Source organism: Coffea eugenioides, chromosome 6 (assembly GCF_003713205.1).
Source record: "Coffea eugenioides isolate CCC68of chromosome 6, Ceug_1.0, whole genome shotgun sequence".
In the NCBI taxonomy this organism is placed as follows: Eukaryota; Viridiplantae; Streptophyta; class Magnoliopsida; order Gentianales; family Rubiaceae; genus Coffea; species Coffea eugenioides.
This window is the reverse complement of record NC_040040.1, coordinates 8,254,051-8,272,663: the sequence shown is the minus strand read 5'-3', so window position 1 is coordinate 8,272,663 and position 18,613 is coordinate 8,254,051. Positions and strand designations below refer to the sequence as shown.

The following is an 18,613-nucleotide window of genomic DNA, read 5'->3' as shown; positions in this document are numbered from 1 at the left end:
AAATTTATGAATGCAACAAAATTACAGAAATTAAAAAGTATAATATCGGAACAAGGGTACAAAAATTCTAATCGTTCCTACCCCTGATCCATGTATGTGCATGCAAACAAAGCACCCTAGGCATGCAGAAAAGTTCTGTGGTTATGTTTGCAGGTGAAGAGCGAGGCCCATATTTAGGATATAGTGAGTAAATGGTAGATATCGGGAGTGCCTCCTTGGCAACAAAACTTTATTAGTAGGGGACGCAAAGAATGGCAGCTGGATGTGCATCTTCAAATGGCTTTTGAATTATTGCAGTAAAGAAGGAATCAAAAACAAGGAAGAATAGAATTTGGCGAGACAGGTGCATTATAAGGAATTTATTCCCATATGGAAAGTTACCCTACAGAGATTTTCTGCATTTAAACCTGAACTATGTATGCCGGAACCAAATGAAGCCTGCTCAAAAGGAAGGTCCATTTGATGTTACGTGGAAAGCCAAGCAAGCTTAAGGCGTATGCATCCCAGTAAACTTGCTACGTAAGTAGGGAAAGTAAGGATCCAGGCTGCATGAAAATCTTTGAAAACCATCAAGGCATCAACCACCAGTAGGAATTAGGATTCAAACAGGATCCAGAACTTCAATCTGATATTGCATATGAACAGATGTTTTGTTTTCAGGCCATTTTCTAATCGTTTAAATAGAAACTTGCACAATGTATAGAGCGATTATATTATGCTAGTATATCATTCATCTATTCATGAAAAGGACGTTGATTCCAGACGCAGGTGACTTTGGCATTCTAGGTGAGGTAAAATATCTGTGCACTTAACTTTTCCATATAACATCATCTCTTACGAGACTTCACCAGAAATGGATGAGAGAATAGAGAATAAATTTTCGAAACATTTTTTAAATACAAACTTCGCGTTGAGAATCATGGAAAGAGGGGCATTATGGCACTTACTGTGTAAGAAAAATGTGCTTCTGTGCATGCACTAGTTAGTTCAGAACTTAGCAAGCCCACCTCCCCATGCCTCCACAATCCAAAAGACGGCAAGAAATACTAGTAAAAGACTTATCTAATCATTTATACTTTTGGAATCTAACCAGAAGGAAACCATCTGCAGAAACAAATAAATAACATGTTTAAAAAAAGTAAAAAAGAAATCTAAGAGCCCGGCCCCACTCTCGAGCAGCCTCAACAACTATATAAACCAACTCAATCCATTCTTCCAAAAAATCACCAACCAACTCGAGCAACAAACAACCAGTGCTTACAAGTCACCAAGTGCTGTGTTATCGTTCCTTCCCTTCTTCAGTGTTTCTTTTGAGGTGAGCCCATATTGATTGCTGCGCTTTCTTCTGCATTAGCCCAATTAGGTCATTCTAGGGCCAAGATATATGTTTTCGTTCTTCCTACTCAGAATAATGATTTGCACATCCAAGTTATGGGATTCAGTGTTGCATGTAAACAACATGTATAGCCTCGTATTCAATTTTGGGCAGGCCATGGTTCCATTTAGTAGAGTTTCTTTTGACTGCATTTTTTTCTACTAGGCCTTTTAAGCTAGTGCACTTAGCAAGGTGATATTAGTATTTAATTGACACAAACAGTGCCGGTTTGCATCATGAAATAGGCCATCCACAAAGACGCATTTCAGAAATATCTATTTTGATCCTGCTTGTGTTGTTAACACTTTTTGTTTTTTATTATTTCAGATAGTGAGTGAAGGACAAATCATGAGTAGGGAAGGAGATTGGTTGTGTGCTGCTTGCCAGTACTCAAACTTCAAGAGGCGTGATGCATGTCAAAAATGTGGATGTCCCAAGTATGCATCGCCCGAGGATATCTCCTCTTATAGGATACACAGAACAGAAGTCTTGCCTGGAGATTGGTATTGCACTGCAATGAACTGTGGGGCTCATAATTACGCAAGCCGAACAAGCTGCTATAGATGCGGTGCAATGAAGAGTGATAACTGTGGGTACGGGGTTGGCATGATGGCACCTGGAGGTTACCTATATGATTCCAGTGCCCTTCCTGGTTGGAAAACTGGTGACTGGATTTGCACCAGGTTGGTCATATTAATTTCATCTTTTCTTTCCTTCTCTTTTTCGCGAAGAAAGTGAAAGAACTCATGATTTTGAATTAATCCCATTTCAAATAAATCAAGCTTCTCTATATTTCTCTGATTAGATTAAATTTTACTGCCTCTTGTGTTTGATTAATGGAGAACAAGAAGTTAAGCAGGCATTGGACGTCATCATTTCATGTGACTGTTTTATCTAATGTAAGCAATCCTTCTTTCACCAGATATGGATGCGGTGAGCACAACTATGCTAGCAGGACGGAATGCCATAAATGCAAAATGCTTAGGGATTTCTGTGAGTCGTCATCTGCTATTCATCAATCAACTGGAAGTACTTGTCTTTGATGTTTTCCCTTTAAATTTAGTTTAAGAACCCACATTCCTAAGCATATCATTCTTTTACTTTTCAGGAACGCCGTCTAAGGCAGTGAATCAAGGAAGAGAATTAAGTACTTGTATAATTAGGAGTTATCTCACTATGATCGGCAACAGTGACCCTCCTCAAACACATCAATTTTCTCTCTAGTCTTTCTTCTTTTCTCGTCCAATAAATTGTAGGTTCCTGGTAGACGACCAAAATTTCATTAGCATTGTTCTGTAGTTAATTTCTGAGAGAAGGGTTCCTAGCTAACAACATTGTACGGTTAATTATTACATGAAACTAATGAAATCCCTTCGTTTTCCTGTTAATCTTTCAAACATATAACGCGTCAGTTAAAGGATGACAATCCATGGGGTCCAAGTAACTGTTCATAGTGTCTATCAGCAGCATTGCAATGGAAGCCAGAATAATTCAAAGAAGGCAAATGCCATGGACCACCATTAGAGCAATAAAATAGCGGCAAAATTTTGCAAGAATCTGAAATCAGATTCAAGAATCCTGCTGCTGATCGACTAGTTCGAGCAGGAAGATGGTCTTGTTTGGAGCAATACTTGATTGATTCCTTTAAGCATCTAGTCCCAAAGAACGCGAAATAATTTGATGTAGATAAGAACCTGATGCTCCGCTTTTAAGGGCACGTATTCGAGTCAGTTCCAACCTTTCATTCATTTCTTCCTTTCCGGGCTTCTGATAGAGTAGCTTTGTGCCATCTTCACAAATCACGAGCCATGGCACTTTGCCCAAAAGACAAGCTATTAAGAAAAAGGAAACTAATATGCTCTTAAGACCACTGCCAGATCAGGAAACATGGTTCGAATTAAGCTAAGAATTCAGTTTTTAAAGCATATTTAGATCCCATCATTTTGACTTGATTGGAATGTTGAATATGTGCTGGGTACAACATTCAGTTTTTAGAACAGAATGCTTTCTCCCGGCCCCTACAATACTACATTGTTCAGCTTTCAAGAGATTCTAGCCTCCTGTCATTATCTAGCTATTATATGCTGTGTCGATGCTAGACAAGTGCTCAACTTCGTGTGGACTTATTTTTTGGCATATCTATCTCCGGATGTCTTAATTGTGTATTCAGGTCTAATCTAATTAATCAGGCCTTTTCTTGCTAGTGTATTTATTTTCCTCATCTTAATAAGTAACAATATATGTATATACATCGTACTTTATCTATTGAAAAAGACTAAATATACACGTAAAGGAGAATCCATGCAAATTGTGAACTGCGCTCTAATATTCCAGCAGATGACGTAATGTTTTCTTCTTTTTTTTTTTCAATAAACACGATAGATTCTAATTTACACCTACTTTTACTTTATATTAAAGAGAAGGGTAGATCCAAATGGGTCAATAAGGAATCCAAAGGAAACTGAACAGCTATCGAACTAGACGAATACCTCTACACCCGTCGGTGAAATTTAAAGATATTTTCGATAAAAATACAAGTTAAATCTCTTAATCCACACCCAAATTAAAAGAGTTTTAAATCTCTTTCTGATGACCAACTACTCTAAAAGTAGCTGGTTGACGTAATGTTATCTACTTTTAATCTCATCATGGATTGTGCTGAAGAGGGAATATTTCGCAACAAGAAAGCATTAGATTAATCGTGCCTTGTCAACCAACTAAAGTGACCTATCATAGCACCACAAAGTCAAATGCATGTCTTTGCTTTCATTATAAGTATATATACAGTCACATCTTTTTAAGGTGCCAGAACTATAAGAACACCTGAGACAAACATATGCTTGTCTTTTTCTCCGTTTACTAGATGTTGTAAAGAAGCAGTTCTATCTTTGGAAGCAAAAGCCTGATCCATAATTCCCTAGTTTTCTGTTTTTTATGCTACTGGCAAGTACTACTAACCAAGTTACAAGGCCTCAATTACGCGCTTAGTTCCGGGCTGTGTGTTGCGTTGGCGTCTGATTGCCTGCCTGTGTACGCGCGTAAGAAAGAAGGGAACAGAAATGACAAAGTAAAGGGTAAAGTGATTTGAGTGCACATCCGGGTTGGGGAATTTGGGGTAGATTTATAAGTCTCCTCGGGAACCTCAAAAGTTGCCGATTTTTGGGGTTTTCTGTGGATTAAGGGTTGTAAATTTATCAAAAATCTTAACTGGCTTTGACAAAAAAGACACTAGCCTTTCCGGGGTAATTGGGGTCTCTTTAGGACTTAGCAGCAGGTTCTTGCATAGGTTAGTTCCTACATCGGGGTTGGGGGGGATTTGGGGTAGATTTATAAGTCTACTCAGGAACCTCAAGAGTTGCCGGCTTTTGTGGTTTCCTGTGGATTAAGGGTTGTAAATTTATCAAAAGTCTTAACTGGCTTTGACAAAAAAGATTTGCAAACTTTAATCTTTTAAAATAAAATCCAATCTTAATTGATTATTCTATATTACACTGTCTCTAAAAGACAATCTTTTTTTAATATGAAAATGGGATAAGAAAAAAAAGAAATACATTAATTCCCATTGAAAGTAGAAGTGTTGGCATATTATATCAAATCCAAAAAGTAGAAATTTCTATATATATATATATATATATGTTATTTAGTAGTGTTTTAGTCAAGTCAAATTTTTAGTAGTTTTGTTGGACTGCTAGTTTTATTGTTTAGAAATTAATATTTTATTAGAAAATTTCTAGTTTATAAATATGAGTGATATCATTGTGGTTAGTTGAGAAGAGTGGAAGTTTGAAAAATATTATTATGGCGTGTGATTAATATATTATTATTGATATTATTCTTCTATTGTCAAAGTTAGAGGGTAAGAGTTGTTGGAGTTAGAGGATAAGATTTATTGTGAAGAAATCAATTGATTGAGTTAGACAACAGAATTAGTCCTTAATTATTCGGTTGGTGAATATATAAGAGGATAAGAGTTGAATTACTGTGTCACATATGCAAACTTCAACTGACCCTTTTATAAGATAAATGAAATTATCTTAAGTGTCAAAAATCAAGGAGGCTATAATTGTAGTTATGTGCACTTAGATAATAAAACTGCATGTTTGTAACCAGAGGGTAAAAACCATTTATAAAAAATTCATTTTTAATTTTCTAGTTTAAATTTTTATGTCCACACATAATTCTGAGAGGGAGAAATCTGGTTAGCTTGCAGCTCACCCCTTAGTTATCTGTCATAATTATGCTATATAATCATATAATCATCAAAGTATGGTGTACAAACTTTAGATGCTCAAATAATTTCATGTTGTATTAATTATGAATTTATTAAATGTGAATTCAACTAGGGTGTTCTAGTGTTAATTAGTTTTGTAAAAATAAAATAAAATGTCAAAATTTTTGAAGAGAATAAATATGAATGTATATATGTTCGCACGATAAAATATACAAAAAAGGAATAGTGTATGGATAAAATAACAAATAAAAGAATATGTTGTCTTATATAAGGGATAATTTCAGAAACCTCCCCTGAGGTTACTTGCATTTTCACATAGCTCCCCTCAGGTTTAGAAAATTACACCAACCACCCTTGATGTAGTGAAATGACAACAATGTCCTTGATTAAATAGATAATCTATACCATGCGATGAAACAAAATAGTGAAATGGAAAAAAAAAAAATTCACTACTACCCATCTTGCCACAGATTCACCAACTACTTATAGTTTTCTGTTTCTCTCATTCCTCTTAAGTCCTATCTCTTTTCTCGTTTTTCCCATAACATGTTCCCACCAACCATAATGACAGCAAAGCTATGTCCACCTCTCTCATTCTCAGTAATTAGAACCTTTTGATTTTTCAACTTTTCTTATGCTTTGCTGATGCTAATGAATTGAAATTGCCAAATAATAAATTGAGGTGAGTAGATTTTATTGTCGAAATAGATAGAGACAAAGAGGATACTAGTGATAGATTTAAAAGAAAAAAGAAACTGATGGTTGGAAGGGGAAAAAGTCTAGATGAGGGGCATACAATTTTGCCTTCCATAAGGATAAATTTTCTTGTATATTAACAGCTGCATTTGGGTTTCTTTAAATGATTTGCAATAGTTGATAACAGTTTGCTATGGATATTGAAGTTGGTCTAGATCCCTAGATGTTGACGGAGTATTACTAAATTATATGCTTTGCTATGTAAAAGCATTGCTCTTTGGTATTGGTGGTTGTAGGCTAGGATATTGTTTTATGTTTGGCAAGATGACAGCCAATGAGATCGCAGTTTGGAATTTGAGATTGGTTGATTTTGGGCAAGGAATGAAATAGATGAATTGTAGAAACATTTGGGTATTTGAGGTGACTGTTGTAATTGATTTGCACTGAAAGCATTTGAGTAGAGGTTGAGGATTTTGTGACTGCTCAAATTTTGGGAACTGAGTTGGAGTGAATTTGGGACTCTGTCATACTGTTGAGAGGGATTGAGTTAGGAATGTTTGATTAGTTGCAAAAGTGTATAGGTGAAAGGTGATGACTAAATTATTTTTCCTTTTTGTTTTCACAATTTTAATAGAAGGGTAGTTTAGGATTATTGAAAAAGAATCTAGGTTATTGGGCCTACATGGTTACCTAAATAGTAAAAGTAAGGGCAGTAAATGTAATTTTGAATATTTGAGGGGAGCTATCTGTAATTAATAGAAACCTCAGGGGAGGTTTCTGAAATTATCCCCTTATATAATTACTTCTTGGATTGAGTGAACTGTCCAGGCCTAAAAAGGCTAAGGGAGAAAGAACGAAGAGGCAAAACAATTAGACCGATAACAAACGAGCCCACCGCCGGATTGGCAATTTAAAATTTGCTAATCTGTTTTATATTAATCGGTCCCACACATTAATCTAATTCTGAGTATTTTACATAATTATTCATGTAATTATTTAAGTATTGCCAAAATAATACATATAATTTATATATTAACATAATTGTCCATCGGATTAATGAGGTTTAGGTGACTGTTGAAGGGTTTTAGCCGTTTAGGGCTCTCAGGGTTTTAGGGTTTCTTGCATCGTCTTTCCTTGTGCTAATTTTCCTTGGAGGGATTCTTTTAAGGCGGCTATGCCCTGGGCGACTCTAGGAAACTTCAAAAAAGTTGTCCATAACTTTTGATTTCAATCTGGGTTTCGTTTTCTTGAAAAAAGTTTAATTTTCGGGACAAGATCATCTGCCTATTCAGTTGGGAAATTTCAGGTTTGTTGATCCTGCATTGCCTACCTATTTATTTATTTGTATAAAAAATTCTTGCTTTAAACCAAAGACAAAAGATTAATCAGGTGATTTTGTTTGTAAAAGATTTTCTCTCCACTTTACAGGATTGATAAGATTTTTATGTTTTTTTCTTCTCCTGATCATTCTTTACTTTTATTTGGACGGAATTTAATTGTCTTGTCAATTTTTTGTATCGCATGCATATCAGGTTTCTTCCGGATTTTCTTTTGTGCAACTGCAATTAAGGGAGTATGAATTAGGAATCGAGATTGATCTTTTTATTCTTTTTATCAAACAGAATGAAACTGATACGTCTGTTTTGGCCAGTTAGTTATGTATTCTCTTTAGTATCCTAGATCATTGTTTTCTGCTGAAAATTCGATCTGTATTAATTTTTCTTGTAAAAGGAACAGAAACAATCATATTGGACTCAGCCTGAAGCCCTGTCACCGCAACAAAATGAGTTTTCCTAATCCTCCTCCACCAGTACCGCCATTGCCACCACCACAGCCACCACTTCCTGCCTATACGCAGGTGCCCTTTTCAGATGGTGATGTTGGTGGGTTTTGGCCAGGACTTCCATTGGAATACCCTGGCTTTCCAGCTGGCTTTCCAGTAAACCACGAAGATCTTGATCTATATGAGCGTTTTGAGCATGCACCTCCTCCCAAGCGACCGAGGAACTCAGATTATAATAATGCAGTTTCTGAACCATTCTCAACACTGATTAATCCTCGGATGAACCCTTCAAATCCTCTGGGAAGTAAAGGAACAAGCCATATCTTTTATAAGACTCGCATGTGTGCAAAGTTCTCGTTTGGAAGTTGCAAGAATGGGGAAAAATGCACTTATGCACATGGGATTGAAGATATGAGAGAACCCCCACCAAATTGGCAAGAATTTCTTGCTGAAAAAGATGGAGCGGCTAGGACCTGGACTGATGATCAGAGACTAATCCACAAGATGAAACTTTGCAAGAAGTTTTACAATGGTGAAGAGTGTCCGTATGGGGAAAAGTGCAACTTTCTTCACGAACGTCGTATACCTAGTTTTAGTTCTCTTGATGAACGCCCAAGGTCCAAGACTGATATGCCAATGCAGAGGGAGAGTTCTGTAATAAGCATTGGAACCAGAGGATCGTCAATTGGGAATCCAAGCGATTATGATCAGCCAGAAGTCAGCAGGCCTGTTGATCCAAACATGGATGCCTTAAGACCTAAAACTTCTTCTTGGAAAACAAAGTTATGTAGCAAATGGGAGATAACAGGTCGCTGCCCCTTTGGAGAAAGATGTCATTTCGCCCACGGGCAGTCCGGTACAGCTGTTGCTATTTATTTTAATTTTCAGTTGATCATGTTTTCTCCGTCTGTTATTTTGTTACCTGTAGATTCGTTATTCTGTTTCTCATCTTGCTTTTTGCACTAAGCTAAACAGAAAGGCATTGCATTCAGTTTGATTCCACAAAGGGCTGGGAAAAGAAAAATTACTGTTCCATTAGCTGATTTCTCTTCCTGTTTTCTAGTCCCTTCATCCAAGCTGTAGATCAAGGATTTACCGATTCTAGGATTTGTATTGTTTGTTTGACTGCAATAGAATTTTAAGTCTAACCTATGTCAAAGAAATTTTGTAAGATCAACAATCTCTAATAACTTGCCTGAATAGAGAGGGAAAAAATGGGTAGAGTTGTCGCTGCCTTTTTTAGAAATAATCCACAAACCTCACCCCTTCCCGGGCACTGACCATAGCTTAGGTGCATAGCCGCATGTAATTTTACTTGAAAATGATTTCGGTCTTAATTTCCATGACTTGAGGATCGTTCTCCACAGTCAGAAACATAATCTTGACCATGTCTGCATTTTATGTTGACATAGGAGAGAGTCTTTGCTCTGCTGATAATTGCAGGCAGCATCTTTTTGCTGATGCTTAATAGTAGATTATACAATCAATTAATTTCTGACAGATATTGGTGAAATTGTTAGTTTGGAGCAAGTCATTGTTATTATTAGAGCCAAGGGTACCAAAGCAAAGCTGGTTGTCTTTTTTTCCTCTTTTCCATTAACCTGTTCATCAATAGTGATGGTTGGAGTTATGACCAGTTGAAATTTTCAGCCAGGTCCTTTTTTTGTTGATATGTAGGAGTCTATTGCAGCACTTCAGAAGTTACGCTATTCCTCTTGTTCCGCATAGATTCATTTTCTTCATTTTATTAGACTTAATTCTGATCTAATGGGCATAAGCAATTTTATCTGTTCTTGATTCGTTGCCAACTCTCTGAAGTCTAAGATTTGTCTGTGATTTTCTCTGCGAACTCTCTGAAGTCTAAGATTTGTCTCCGAATTTTCTCCTTTTTGACAGAACTAAATGTATCAACTGCCCAAGTTGATGTTGAAGTGACGGTGAATTCTAGTCCTTTTCAAACAAAGCCGGTTGCTATTCCCGTATTAGACTCATCCGCTGCTAATTTAGAGGTTGGTGCTCCTGTACCAGAAGTGATGCAGGATAAGAACTTTTCATGGTGGAGACCGAAAAAGAAGATGAACAAAATTTATGCTGATTGGCTTGATGATCAAACTCCACCTCATGGCTCTCCCAATGAAGTCGAGGATCGGTAAATCTTTGGCATTCGAGCTGCCAAAATTGAAGTTCGAAAGTTCAACTGCAGTTGAAGCTTTAAATAATATTTACCGGACAATCGACCGGGGTGGTAAAATCTATAGTATACCATTTTCTTCTCTTTATACCTTAACCTTATGGGATGATGACAATAGTTGATGATCCCCATTGGCATTACTCTGCCCTTCACCAGAAAGATCAGTTTTGTATCTAGAAGAGAATTCCGTTGTCTGTAGCTGAACAAAGTAATCTTTACAGTGACTGAAAAATTCAATTCTATTATTCTTTTCAAATTGTCTTCCCGACCTTCTTGAGACTGCAATTTCATTTAACAGAACAGTCAGTGTCTGCAAGAGCTGATGGTTATCTTTTCTCTGCAGCATATCTTCAAAGTTTGATTTCATCATCTTAGGATTTTTCTTTGTTTGTTCAACATCCCTTTGCAGAACAAGGAAAAGAATTTTGAGCATTTTTCTAACAATTTTGTGATGTAATATTTGTAAGATAATAAGGTGATTGAAAGATTAAAAAAAAAATAATTAAAAAACGTGTTGATGATGCAACTAAAATATTCTTTCCAAATTAGATGAGTTAGCCTTTCTTTGACAGCGTCCTTTTATTGCAGTACACAGTCGCATTCTGATAAATAGCACATGGTGGAAACTGTAGTATACACTACTATCAATAAAAAAAGCATTAGACTAGATTACGGTGCACTAGTTCTGTAGTAAAGTTGCAAGACAATTCCTCTTTTCCTTATTCTGACTTACCTTGAAATCTAGAAATTTTGTTCTAGAAATATCCTTATGATGTTCATGTATTTTAACTCCAAAAAACGAAAGCTCTAATGATCTTTCTATAAGTTGCAGCACCTTTAGATGATTCAATGGAAACTCTCGGTTTTAGACTTGATGAAGTCAGGCCCTAGGAATTAGTAGTATTCCGTTTCCAATAACCCAGTCCAAATAGAACATTGTTGTGTAGATAAGAAGTTAAATGCCATCAGCTTCTATTAAACATTAAAAAAAAAAAAAAAAAAAAAAAAAAACAAAGCTTTCTGTGAAAATCTAAATCCTTGAAAATTTAAATTTTTTAAATCAGTGATAACTACTCGAGTTGAAATTTTAACCTAAGCCAATCTACTTCACTCAAAAGGGTGGAATTAATAATGGATTTGACTAAAAATAGCTTCCTTTTTATTCAAATGCCTCTAGAGGATGCAATGCTTTATAAAAATATATACGAAAATTTTCATTAACAGATTGTTGAAGATTATCCAATACCATTTAATTTACATCACTATAAAATTATCCAGTACCATTTAATTTACATCACTACCCTAATAATAGATTAAACATGCATTTGAAATTACAGATATGCCATTTAATAGATACAATATATTTGAAAAATTATTGACAGATCTAAAAAATAAAATAAATTTCACAATTGTTGTCTAATAGATAAATCATTACGGCTTCCTTTAGTGCATATTACAATCACTAGATCTACTAATCAACGGTTTTAAGGTTCAATAATGATGATGAGATATATTAAAATAGATTCAAGATCCAAAAAATCTAGATCTGACAACCATATATAAAATAAATTTAGATCTAACAACAAAATAAGAAAAAAAAAACTCAAAATTTCTATAGGAATCCCAGAAAGAACAGAAGAACCTCACTAGAAATTCTTAGGAAAAATGAAAAACTCTTATTAAGAAAATTTAAAAGAGACTTTACTATAAAAAAAAAAAAGAACCAAATCCATGGAAAAGAGATCACACCATGTTCTTCGTAGCCTCCCTCCCTAACGGACGACCTCCTTGGAACTAGGAGAAGAAATAGAGAGAAGTTGGAAAAACTGATTGGTAGAGAAGATGTGAATTTTTTAGAAGATGAAATACTCGATAGTAGAATCTGAATATTAACTAATCACCCATTACTCAAAATGCGAGTTCTTACTATAAAGTCTTTCTTTCTTTCTTTCTTTTTTTTTTTATAAGATTCTTACTACATATACGCATGACTCGTTAAAAAGTTGTAAAAACATTGATTAGATAGTCAATATTCATGCAATTCAAATTGGGTTAAATGTAATAAACTCCTCTGAATTTTATCCTTAATTGTGCTTTGTCCCCCTAAACTCATTAAATAAGCAACTTGCCCCTCTATTTGATATTTTAAGGCAAATGTACTCTTACTATTTTGTTTTGTTTTGTTTTTCTTTATTCATTCCCTCATTTTCCCCTTTCCACTACTTTCTTTTATTTTTTTATTTTTTCTTTCACTGTTTTTTCATTTCTCTTATGTCACTATTTTGTTTCACTTTCTTATTAGTATTACTAATTTGTATGCTAATTATAATATTGTAATTATATTATACTATCACTTCTATTTTATTTATTTACACTATAAAAAATTCAAAACAAATTGTATAGAATAAAAAATAATATATATACCTGTCATAATCAAAAAGTGTGTATTATTTAGCAATTTAACTATTTAAAATATATTAGCAAATTAGAACTTTAAATTACTTAATATTTAAAAGTATAGCCCAAAAAAGTAACTAATATTTTTATTTACTCTTTTATGTATTGTTTATTAATCACTATGTTATTACGATTCGAATTTGTTACTGTTGTTATTAGAAATTAATTTATTCTAAACTCTAGACATGATTTAAATAATTTATGAAATAATCTATGCGCATAGATAATATACTTTGTTATAGCATACACTTGATGATAATTATTACTTTCAATAGCAAAATGTAAAAAAGATAGATAGAAATAAATAAATAATAAGTTTAAGAAAATTAAAAATAATATATAGATAATAATTGTAAAGAGAAGAAAGTATTTGATCATATGAGAGGAGGGAGAAAAATTAAAATTTATAAAGAAAAAGGACAAGTAGAAACAAGGAAAGAGGATAAAAAATAAATTAAATAATAATTAATATGAAAGGGGTATTTTTGTCCTAAAACATAAAATAAAAGGGGCGAAGTACCTATTTATTGAATTGATGGGAGTAAAATATAATCAAGGGTAAGGTTAAGGGGGGGTTTAATGCTTTTAACCCATTAAAATTTCAAGCATTTAAAGTCCAAAATTCCTTCAAGGCATAATTACAATGTTTGAGTGCCATCAAACTTAGATATTTGATTTGGAACTCAAACTCTCCGCACTTCATCAACGATTGAAGCAATCTGCAATAAAACCTAGGTGTGGAACATAATGAGTGTATTTGGATAAAAGATTATTTGAAATATTATTTAGAATAGTTATTATAGTATTTTTTGTGATGAAATGTATGTAAAATAAAAAATTATTTTTTTAGATAAAAATTGATTAAAAAATATAATTATGATGCAAATAAAAAATACTACCAAAATAAGAGAAAACGAAAAAACATGTGCTCGAAAAAGGACAACAGGCGAAACCTGCAGAGAAAAAGTCCACCTGTCACCTGACAAGAGTCACCACCTAGCTTAACTCCCAGATTTTACCACATCACTCAGGAGGGGAGATCTTTCGACGGGAAAAAAGCCAAATGGACACGCCCCCAACAAGGAAGTCAAGAGAAGAGGAGAAATGTTCTTCCTCCTCTCTCTCTCTTCTACCTCAGCAGCCGGAGCAGCAATAGCAGCTTCCAACTTCATTTCCCTCTCCAAAAAAAGCCTCTCTCTCCACTATTTATCCCTCATTAAAACGGCAAGAAAACCCTATTCCTGTTCTCAATTTTCCACCACCATGTCCATCAACCTCAACTCTCATGCCTTTGCAGGCAACCCCATAAGGCTAAAAACCCCAAAATCCAGTGACCCTTTTTCGCCTACTTCGGCTTTCCAGACCCTCAAGACTCTTCTTTTGAGCCACACCCATGAGCCGTCTTCTCCTGATTTCAAGGTCTTGCCTTTCAGGAAGGGCAGGCCCTTGGTCGGTTCGGTATGCGATGCTTCTGGCTCCGGTGGAAAGCCTAGCTGGCATTTGGGCTGGTTGAGCCTGGGTGAGTGCAGGGCTTTTTTGGAGAATTCTGAGGTGAATTTGAATGAAGATTCGTTGGTCTACTTGGGTTTCACTGCCGAGGATGATGATGTTTATTGGGCTATTGATGTATCTGAGGCTACCGGCCTTGTGAGTGAATTTGGTGCCAGGCAGTTTTGCTTTGTGGAGTTGAGGACATTGATGGTTGCTACTGACTGGATTGATGCTAAAGCGATGGGTGAGCTTGCTGTCGCTGGTCATGTAAGTGTGGTTTTTCTCTGCCCCCTCATTCTTTGGACTTAATGGTGATTTGGGTTGCATTTGTATTATGTGGTTTTTGGGATGTGTGAAAGTTCAAATCTTTTCCAATGAATATGTTTTAATGGTATTGCCAGAAGCAGAGGGTAAACAATTCTACAGAAAAGTACTATAGGTATCAGTCGTTCTGTTATTTCGTTAACCCCAAACAGGGAAATACTTTTTAGCTTATGTTAGGTGAAGAAGCAATAGAGAAACTCGTTTGGTGGTGATAATATTCAGATGCCTTATACTGGTTTGGGTCGTATAAAACACTGTACTTTTTTTTTTTTTTTTTAAACTTTCTATGTTGTTATTTAGCTCAGTAAGCAAGATATGAGTAAGATCTTAATCGCCGGTAATCCAGTAGGTGTTAAGGGATGTTCTTGGATTGCTGAGTGGTTAACTTCAAGCTCTACAGTGGATAATGTCATTGTGTCAGTTGGACAAGATTAGAGAGTGGTGAGAGGTTTATGTCAGGAGCATGCTACTATCAGGGTAGATGTCTAGATTGTTAACTGTAATTGGAAATAGTGGTCTGTTACCTATATCTTTTATGCTTCAGTTACTGGATGAACTTGAATTAAGTTCCACCATAATGTGCAAATTTCAGAGTTTAAGCTTTTTCTGGAGTTGCTGGACGAACTTGAATTTGGTTCCACCATAATTTGCAAATTTCAGAGTTTAAGCTTTGTTAAAGCAGTTAACTAGGTTTTTTCTAAGCACTCATATCTTTTGTCCCACTTGCATGCATAGAATTCATACATCCTTTTCTTTTGGTGCTTATAAGATGCTTGTTATCATTGCAACTTGTTTCCTGTATAACTGTATATAAAGTATCTGGTTTCCATTGAATCAGGCAAGAGCTTTACTGGAGTGGCATACCTCATCACGTTTCTGTGGATATTGTGGAGCAAAAACAGTACCCATGGACGCTGGTAGACGAAAGAGTTGTTCAAATGAATTATGCAAAAGGAGGGTTTATCCGCGAGTTGATCCGGTATTATGCTCTATAGTTTTTCCTCTTGTGCAGGGAAACTGTTATAACTGTATAGTTTGCCCTCAATATTATACTGTCTAGTTTTGTAGGTAAGGGAAGGCAGTTATTGTGCCAGATTAACTGATAGCCATAGTTTTCCCTGACCATCCTTCTGTTTCACAGGTTGTCATTATGTTAGTCATTGATAAAGAGAATGACCGTGCTCTACTTAGTAGGCAGTCAAGATTTGTGCCTCGCATGTGGAGTTGCTTGGCTGGTTTCATAGAGGTATGTTGAGATGACCATTCTGAGGTCAATTTATGATTCAAGAATGTAGCCATTGGTAGTTTTCTATTAGGTTTCCCTTCTAAAAGTGAATTAACTAACTTATTGATGTAATCTTCTAGGCGTCAACACTACTAGTTATGCTTCATTTGCAGTTATCCACAGCATTTGATTACCTTTCCATGTTTTGCATGCTCTTCCTTCGTTGTATTCCTTCTCCCCTTAAATTTGTTGTTAGCCAGGAGAAAGCTTAGAAGAGGCTGTTAGAAGAGAAACGTGGGAGGAAGCTGGGATTGAAGTTGGTGAAGTCGTCTATCATAGTTCTCAGCCATGGCCTGGTAATATTTATTCTGCCATGCTCTAACTGTACATATGTTCGGGTTTATTCATGAGATCAAAAGAGGTTAAGCTTGAAAACATGGTCAGTTTATTATGGACTAAGAATTTAATATAAATGCATGAAGTAATTTATGTTCTGTTCTGTTTAAAAGGAAAAACAATGACAATGATATTGTTCTTCCAGGCGTACTTGGTGAAAATAAGACATCTCTCTTAATCTCCTTCCATATGCACTACCCTACTCGTTACAATTACGCAAGTTACTTGAGAATAGGAATGCTTCTACTTATTGATGTTGTGTTATGACTTGCATCTCTCTCTCTCTCTCTCTTCCCTTTTCTTTTCCTTTCTTTTTTTTTTTTGGTGGGGAGGGGTGCTGTAGCGGTTAAAAGTTAAAACATTTTTTGCATGTACATATGCTCGGAAATGCTTGCGTAAGTATGAAGCAGGTCCTTCATATTCTATTAGCTCACGCATGTGTGCATTGTATGCTCATATTACCTTATTAAGACTTTCAAAATGGACTTTCTGCTGACGTGCTTTGATTTACTTTTGGATAGCATGTTAATTTGGTTTACATTGCATAATGAAGTTACCTTTCTAAAATGAGATGTTGCATCTGTTTATCGAGCTTTCCAGATAGTATTTGATGGACCTCTTTCAGAGCCTGTAGTTGTAATGAAGTATCAGTGAACTTCAGTCAATCAACTGGCGGACAGTTAGTGAATGCTGTTCAAATTATCACCTCAGCATCTAGCCTACTTCCATCTGACCAGAATCATGTGCTTTTCCTAATATGTGTGCTCTTTGCATGGTTTATTTGCAGTTGGACCAAGTGGCATCCCATGTCAGCTTATGGTAGGGTTCTTTGCTTACGCTAAATCACTTGAAATTAATGTGGACAAGGAAGAGCTGGAAGGTACTTTCTTCATGTTGTGCCATTGCTTTCCAGTTTTGTTGTCCTCTTAAAAACATTTTCTAGATGCTCTTGAATTTGTAGAAAATGTGCTGACATTGTTTAATTTTATCACAGCCTTGAAAACCCTTGAGATACCAATACATGTGTGTCTCGCCTAAAGAAAAACTCGTTCAGTTTGATTTTTGTACCTGCCCTCGCTGAATTTTGTGAAAGGAAGTGATACTTTTGTCATTTTTAGATGTAGTAGTAATCTGAATGGAGTCGTACTTTAGTCTTTTTTGGATGTAGTAGTAATCGAGAAAAATTTTGGTTGTCTAGATGCAAAATGGCATAGTAGAGAAGATGTTAAAAAGGCACTGACTTTTGCTGAATACAAGAAGGCACAAAGAACTGCAGCAGATAGAGTGGACCAAATATGCAAGGGAGTTGAGAAAGGACAGAACCTATCTGCGGACTTTAGTGTGGAAAGTGGGGAACTTGCTTCGATGTTCATCCCTGGACCCTTCGCTATTGCTCATCATCTCATTTCTTCCTGGGCCAATCAAGTTGTGGTGAATGGGGCAGAAACGCATAGTAAACAACCTGGTAGTTCTCTCTCCAGTTTATAGTTTCTTCAATCCTGTACCAAATTTTTTATTTTTAATGCGACCCGTTATCTTCTCTTTCCTGGGAATTCCCAAATTTTCAGAATGAATAGAGGGTTTAGGAGTCGAAAATGTGAATTGTATCGTACCATCGTTGTACTACATAAAATAAAACAAAGAGAAATCCGCTTGTTGCCTTACTGATGTACAATTACATGTAATAAATAAATACTGATGAAGTTTACTTGCAAAAAGCATGTGATTTGGCAATGCAGATAGATTGACGGGTTTTATTGCAATAGATCTTAGTACAAATCGCATTGTGTTGTCATTCTTTAATTTCTGGCATAGCTTGCATTTTTCGTTGCTATTGCTGCTTTCCTAATTATACTTCCGACAGTCCGATGTCGTTTCCTCGAACAATATCTGTAAAGAAAAGTTTACACGACTCGTGTTGTTAAACCTAACTCTCTTTGAGTTTGGGCACAGGTTTTTGACCCTCACTTGTGGAAGTCAGTGTGAAATCCATAGGTTGGGCGGATACCTTTGGATTTTGTTCTTTCCTTTTTGGCTTTGGGATGCTAATCATCAAAGTTTTGAGTCATCATAATTGTGCTCGAGCTGATTACTAGTGCTTGCTGTTTGAGCAACCCGACCGACTAAACCAAACCATATTGCGATGAGTGCTGAAAGCTTCGAGTCAGGTGGCCACTTCGCCTCAAGGAAGCAGAAGATAGCCCCCTGAAACTTTTGGAACGCATGTTTGACATGAGGCATAATGCTTCATTAGTAAAAGAAATAGCAGTTTTAAGATGTCATGTGTTGCGTACATCGCATTACATTTCTGAACCGCTAAAAAGTTTAATGAAACTTTAATGAGAACTTTCCTATTACCGCTTTTCTCCAGTTCTCTGACAAGTATCTATATGGCAATGGCATGAACATGTACTGCCTTTCGGCTCTGAGTTCTTTAGCTAGCT

General features: G+C 35.7%; 3 protein-coding genes across 6 annotated transcripts; all 3 read left to right on the top strand.

The window, feature by feature from the left end:
• The first annotated feature begins 1,242 nt into the window (after positions 1-1,242).
• LOC113776061 (ranBP2-type zinc finger protein At1g67325) lies at positions 1,243-2,755 on the top strand. Its single transcript, XM_027321131.1, has 4 exons — positions 1,243-1,315; positions 1,703-2,058; positions 2,298-2,368; positions 2,484-2,755. Coding segments are annotated over exons 2-4 (408 nt in total). The 5' UTR covers positions 1,243-1,315; positions 1,703-1,723; the 3' UTR covers positions 2,486-2,755.
• Positions 2,756-7,470: 4,715 nt separating this feature from the next.
• On the top strand, positions 7,471-10,479 carry LOC113776250 (zinc finger CCCH domain-containing protein 39). Of its 2 annotated transcripts, none has more exons than XM_027321367.1 (3): positions 7,471-7,608; positions 8,040-8,941; positions 9,982-10,479. In XM_027321367.1, the coding sequence occupies exons 2-3, from the start codon at positions 8,086-8,088 to the stop codon at positions 10,236-10,238; spliced, it is 1,113 nt and encodes a 370-aa protein (XP_027177168.1). In that variant the 5' UTR covers positions 7,471-7,608; positions 8,040-8,085; the 3' UTR covers positions 10,239-10,479. The 2 variants fall into 2 exon arrangements, with proteins under 2 accessions (XP_027177168.1, XP_027177167.1); XM_027321366.1 differs by having other exon boundaries at positions 8,034-8,941.
• Positions 10,480-13,791: 3,312 nt separating this feature from the next.
• LOC113775121 (nudix hydrolase 19, chloroplastic) lies at positions 13,792-18,602 on the top strand. Of its 3 annotated transcripts, none has more exons than XM_027319867.1 (7): positions 13,792-14,491; positions 15,387-15,527; positions 15,690-15,794; positions 16,030-16,129; positions 16,957-17,049; positions 17,368-17,622; positions 18,123-18,602. In XM_027319867.1, the coding sequence occupies exons 1-7, from the start codon at positions 13,838-13,840 to the stop codon at positions 18,128-18,130; spliced, it is 1,356 nt and encodes a 451-aa protein (XP_027175668.1). In that variant the 5' UTR covers positions 13,792-13,837; the 3' UTR covers positions 18,131-18,602. The 3 variants fall into 3 exon arrangements, with proteins under 3 accessions (XP_027175668.1, XP_027175667.1, XP_027175666.1); XM_027319866.1 differs by having other exon boundaries at positions 17,368-17,634; XM_027319865.1 differs by lacking the exon at positions 18,123-18,602 and having other exon boundaries at positions 17,368-17,934.
• Positions 18,603-18,613: the final 11 nt, after the last annotated feature.

Coding starts and splice junctions, on each gene's coding strand:
- LOC113776061 (XM_027321131.1), top strand. CDS start 1,724: ATGAGTAGGGAAGGAGATTGGTTGTGTGCTGCTTGCCAGTACTCAAAC. Junction 2,059..2,297: donor GGTGACTGGATTTGCACCAG/GTTGGTCATATT, acceptor TTCTTTCACCAG/ATATGGATGCGGTGAGCACA.
- LOC113776250 (XM_027321367.1), top strand. CDS start 8,086: ATGAGTTTTCCTAATCCTCCTCCACCAGTACCGCCATTGCCACCACCA. Junction 8,942..9,981: donor TTTCGCCCACGGGCAGTCCG/GTACAGCTGTTG, acceptor CCTTTTTGACAG/AACTAAATGTATCAACTGCC.
- LOC113775121 (XM_027319865.1), top strand. CDS start 13,838: ATGTTCTTCCTCCTCTCTCTCTCTTCTACCTCAGCAGCCGGAGCAGCA. Junction 16,130..16,956: donor TAGTTCTCAGCCATGGCCTG/GTAATATTTATT, acceptor GTTTATTTGCAG/TTGGACCAAGTGGCATCCCA. Junction 17,050..17,367: donor GGACAAGGAAGAGCTGGAAG/GTACTTTCTTCA, acceptor TTGGTTGTCTAG/ATGCAAAATGGCATAGTAGA.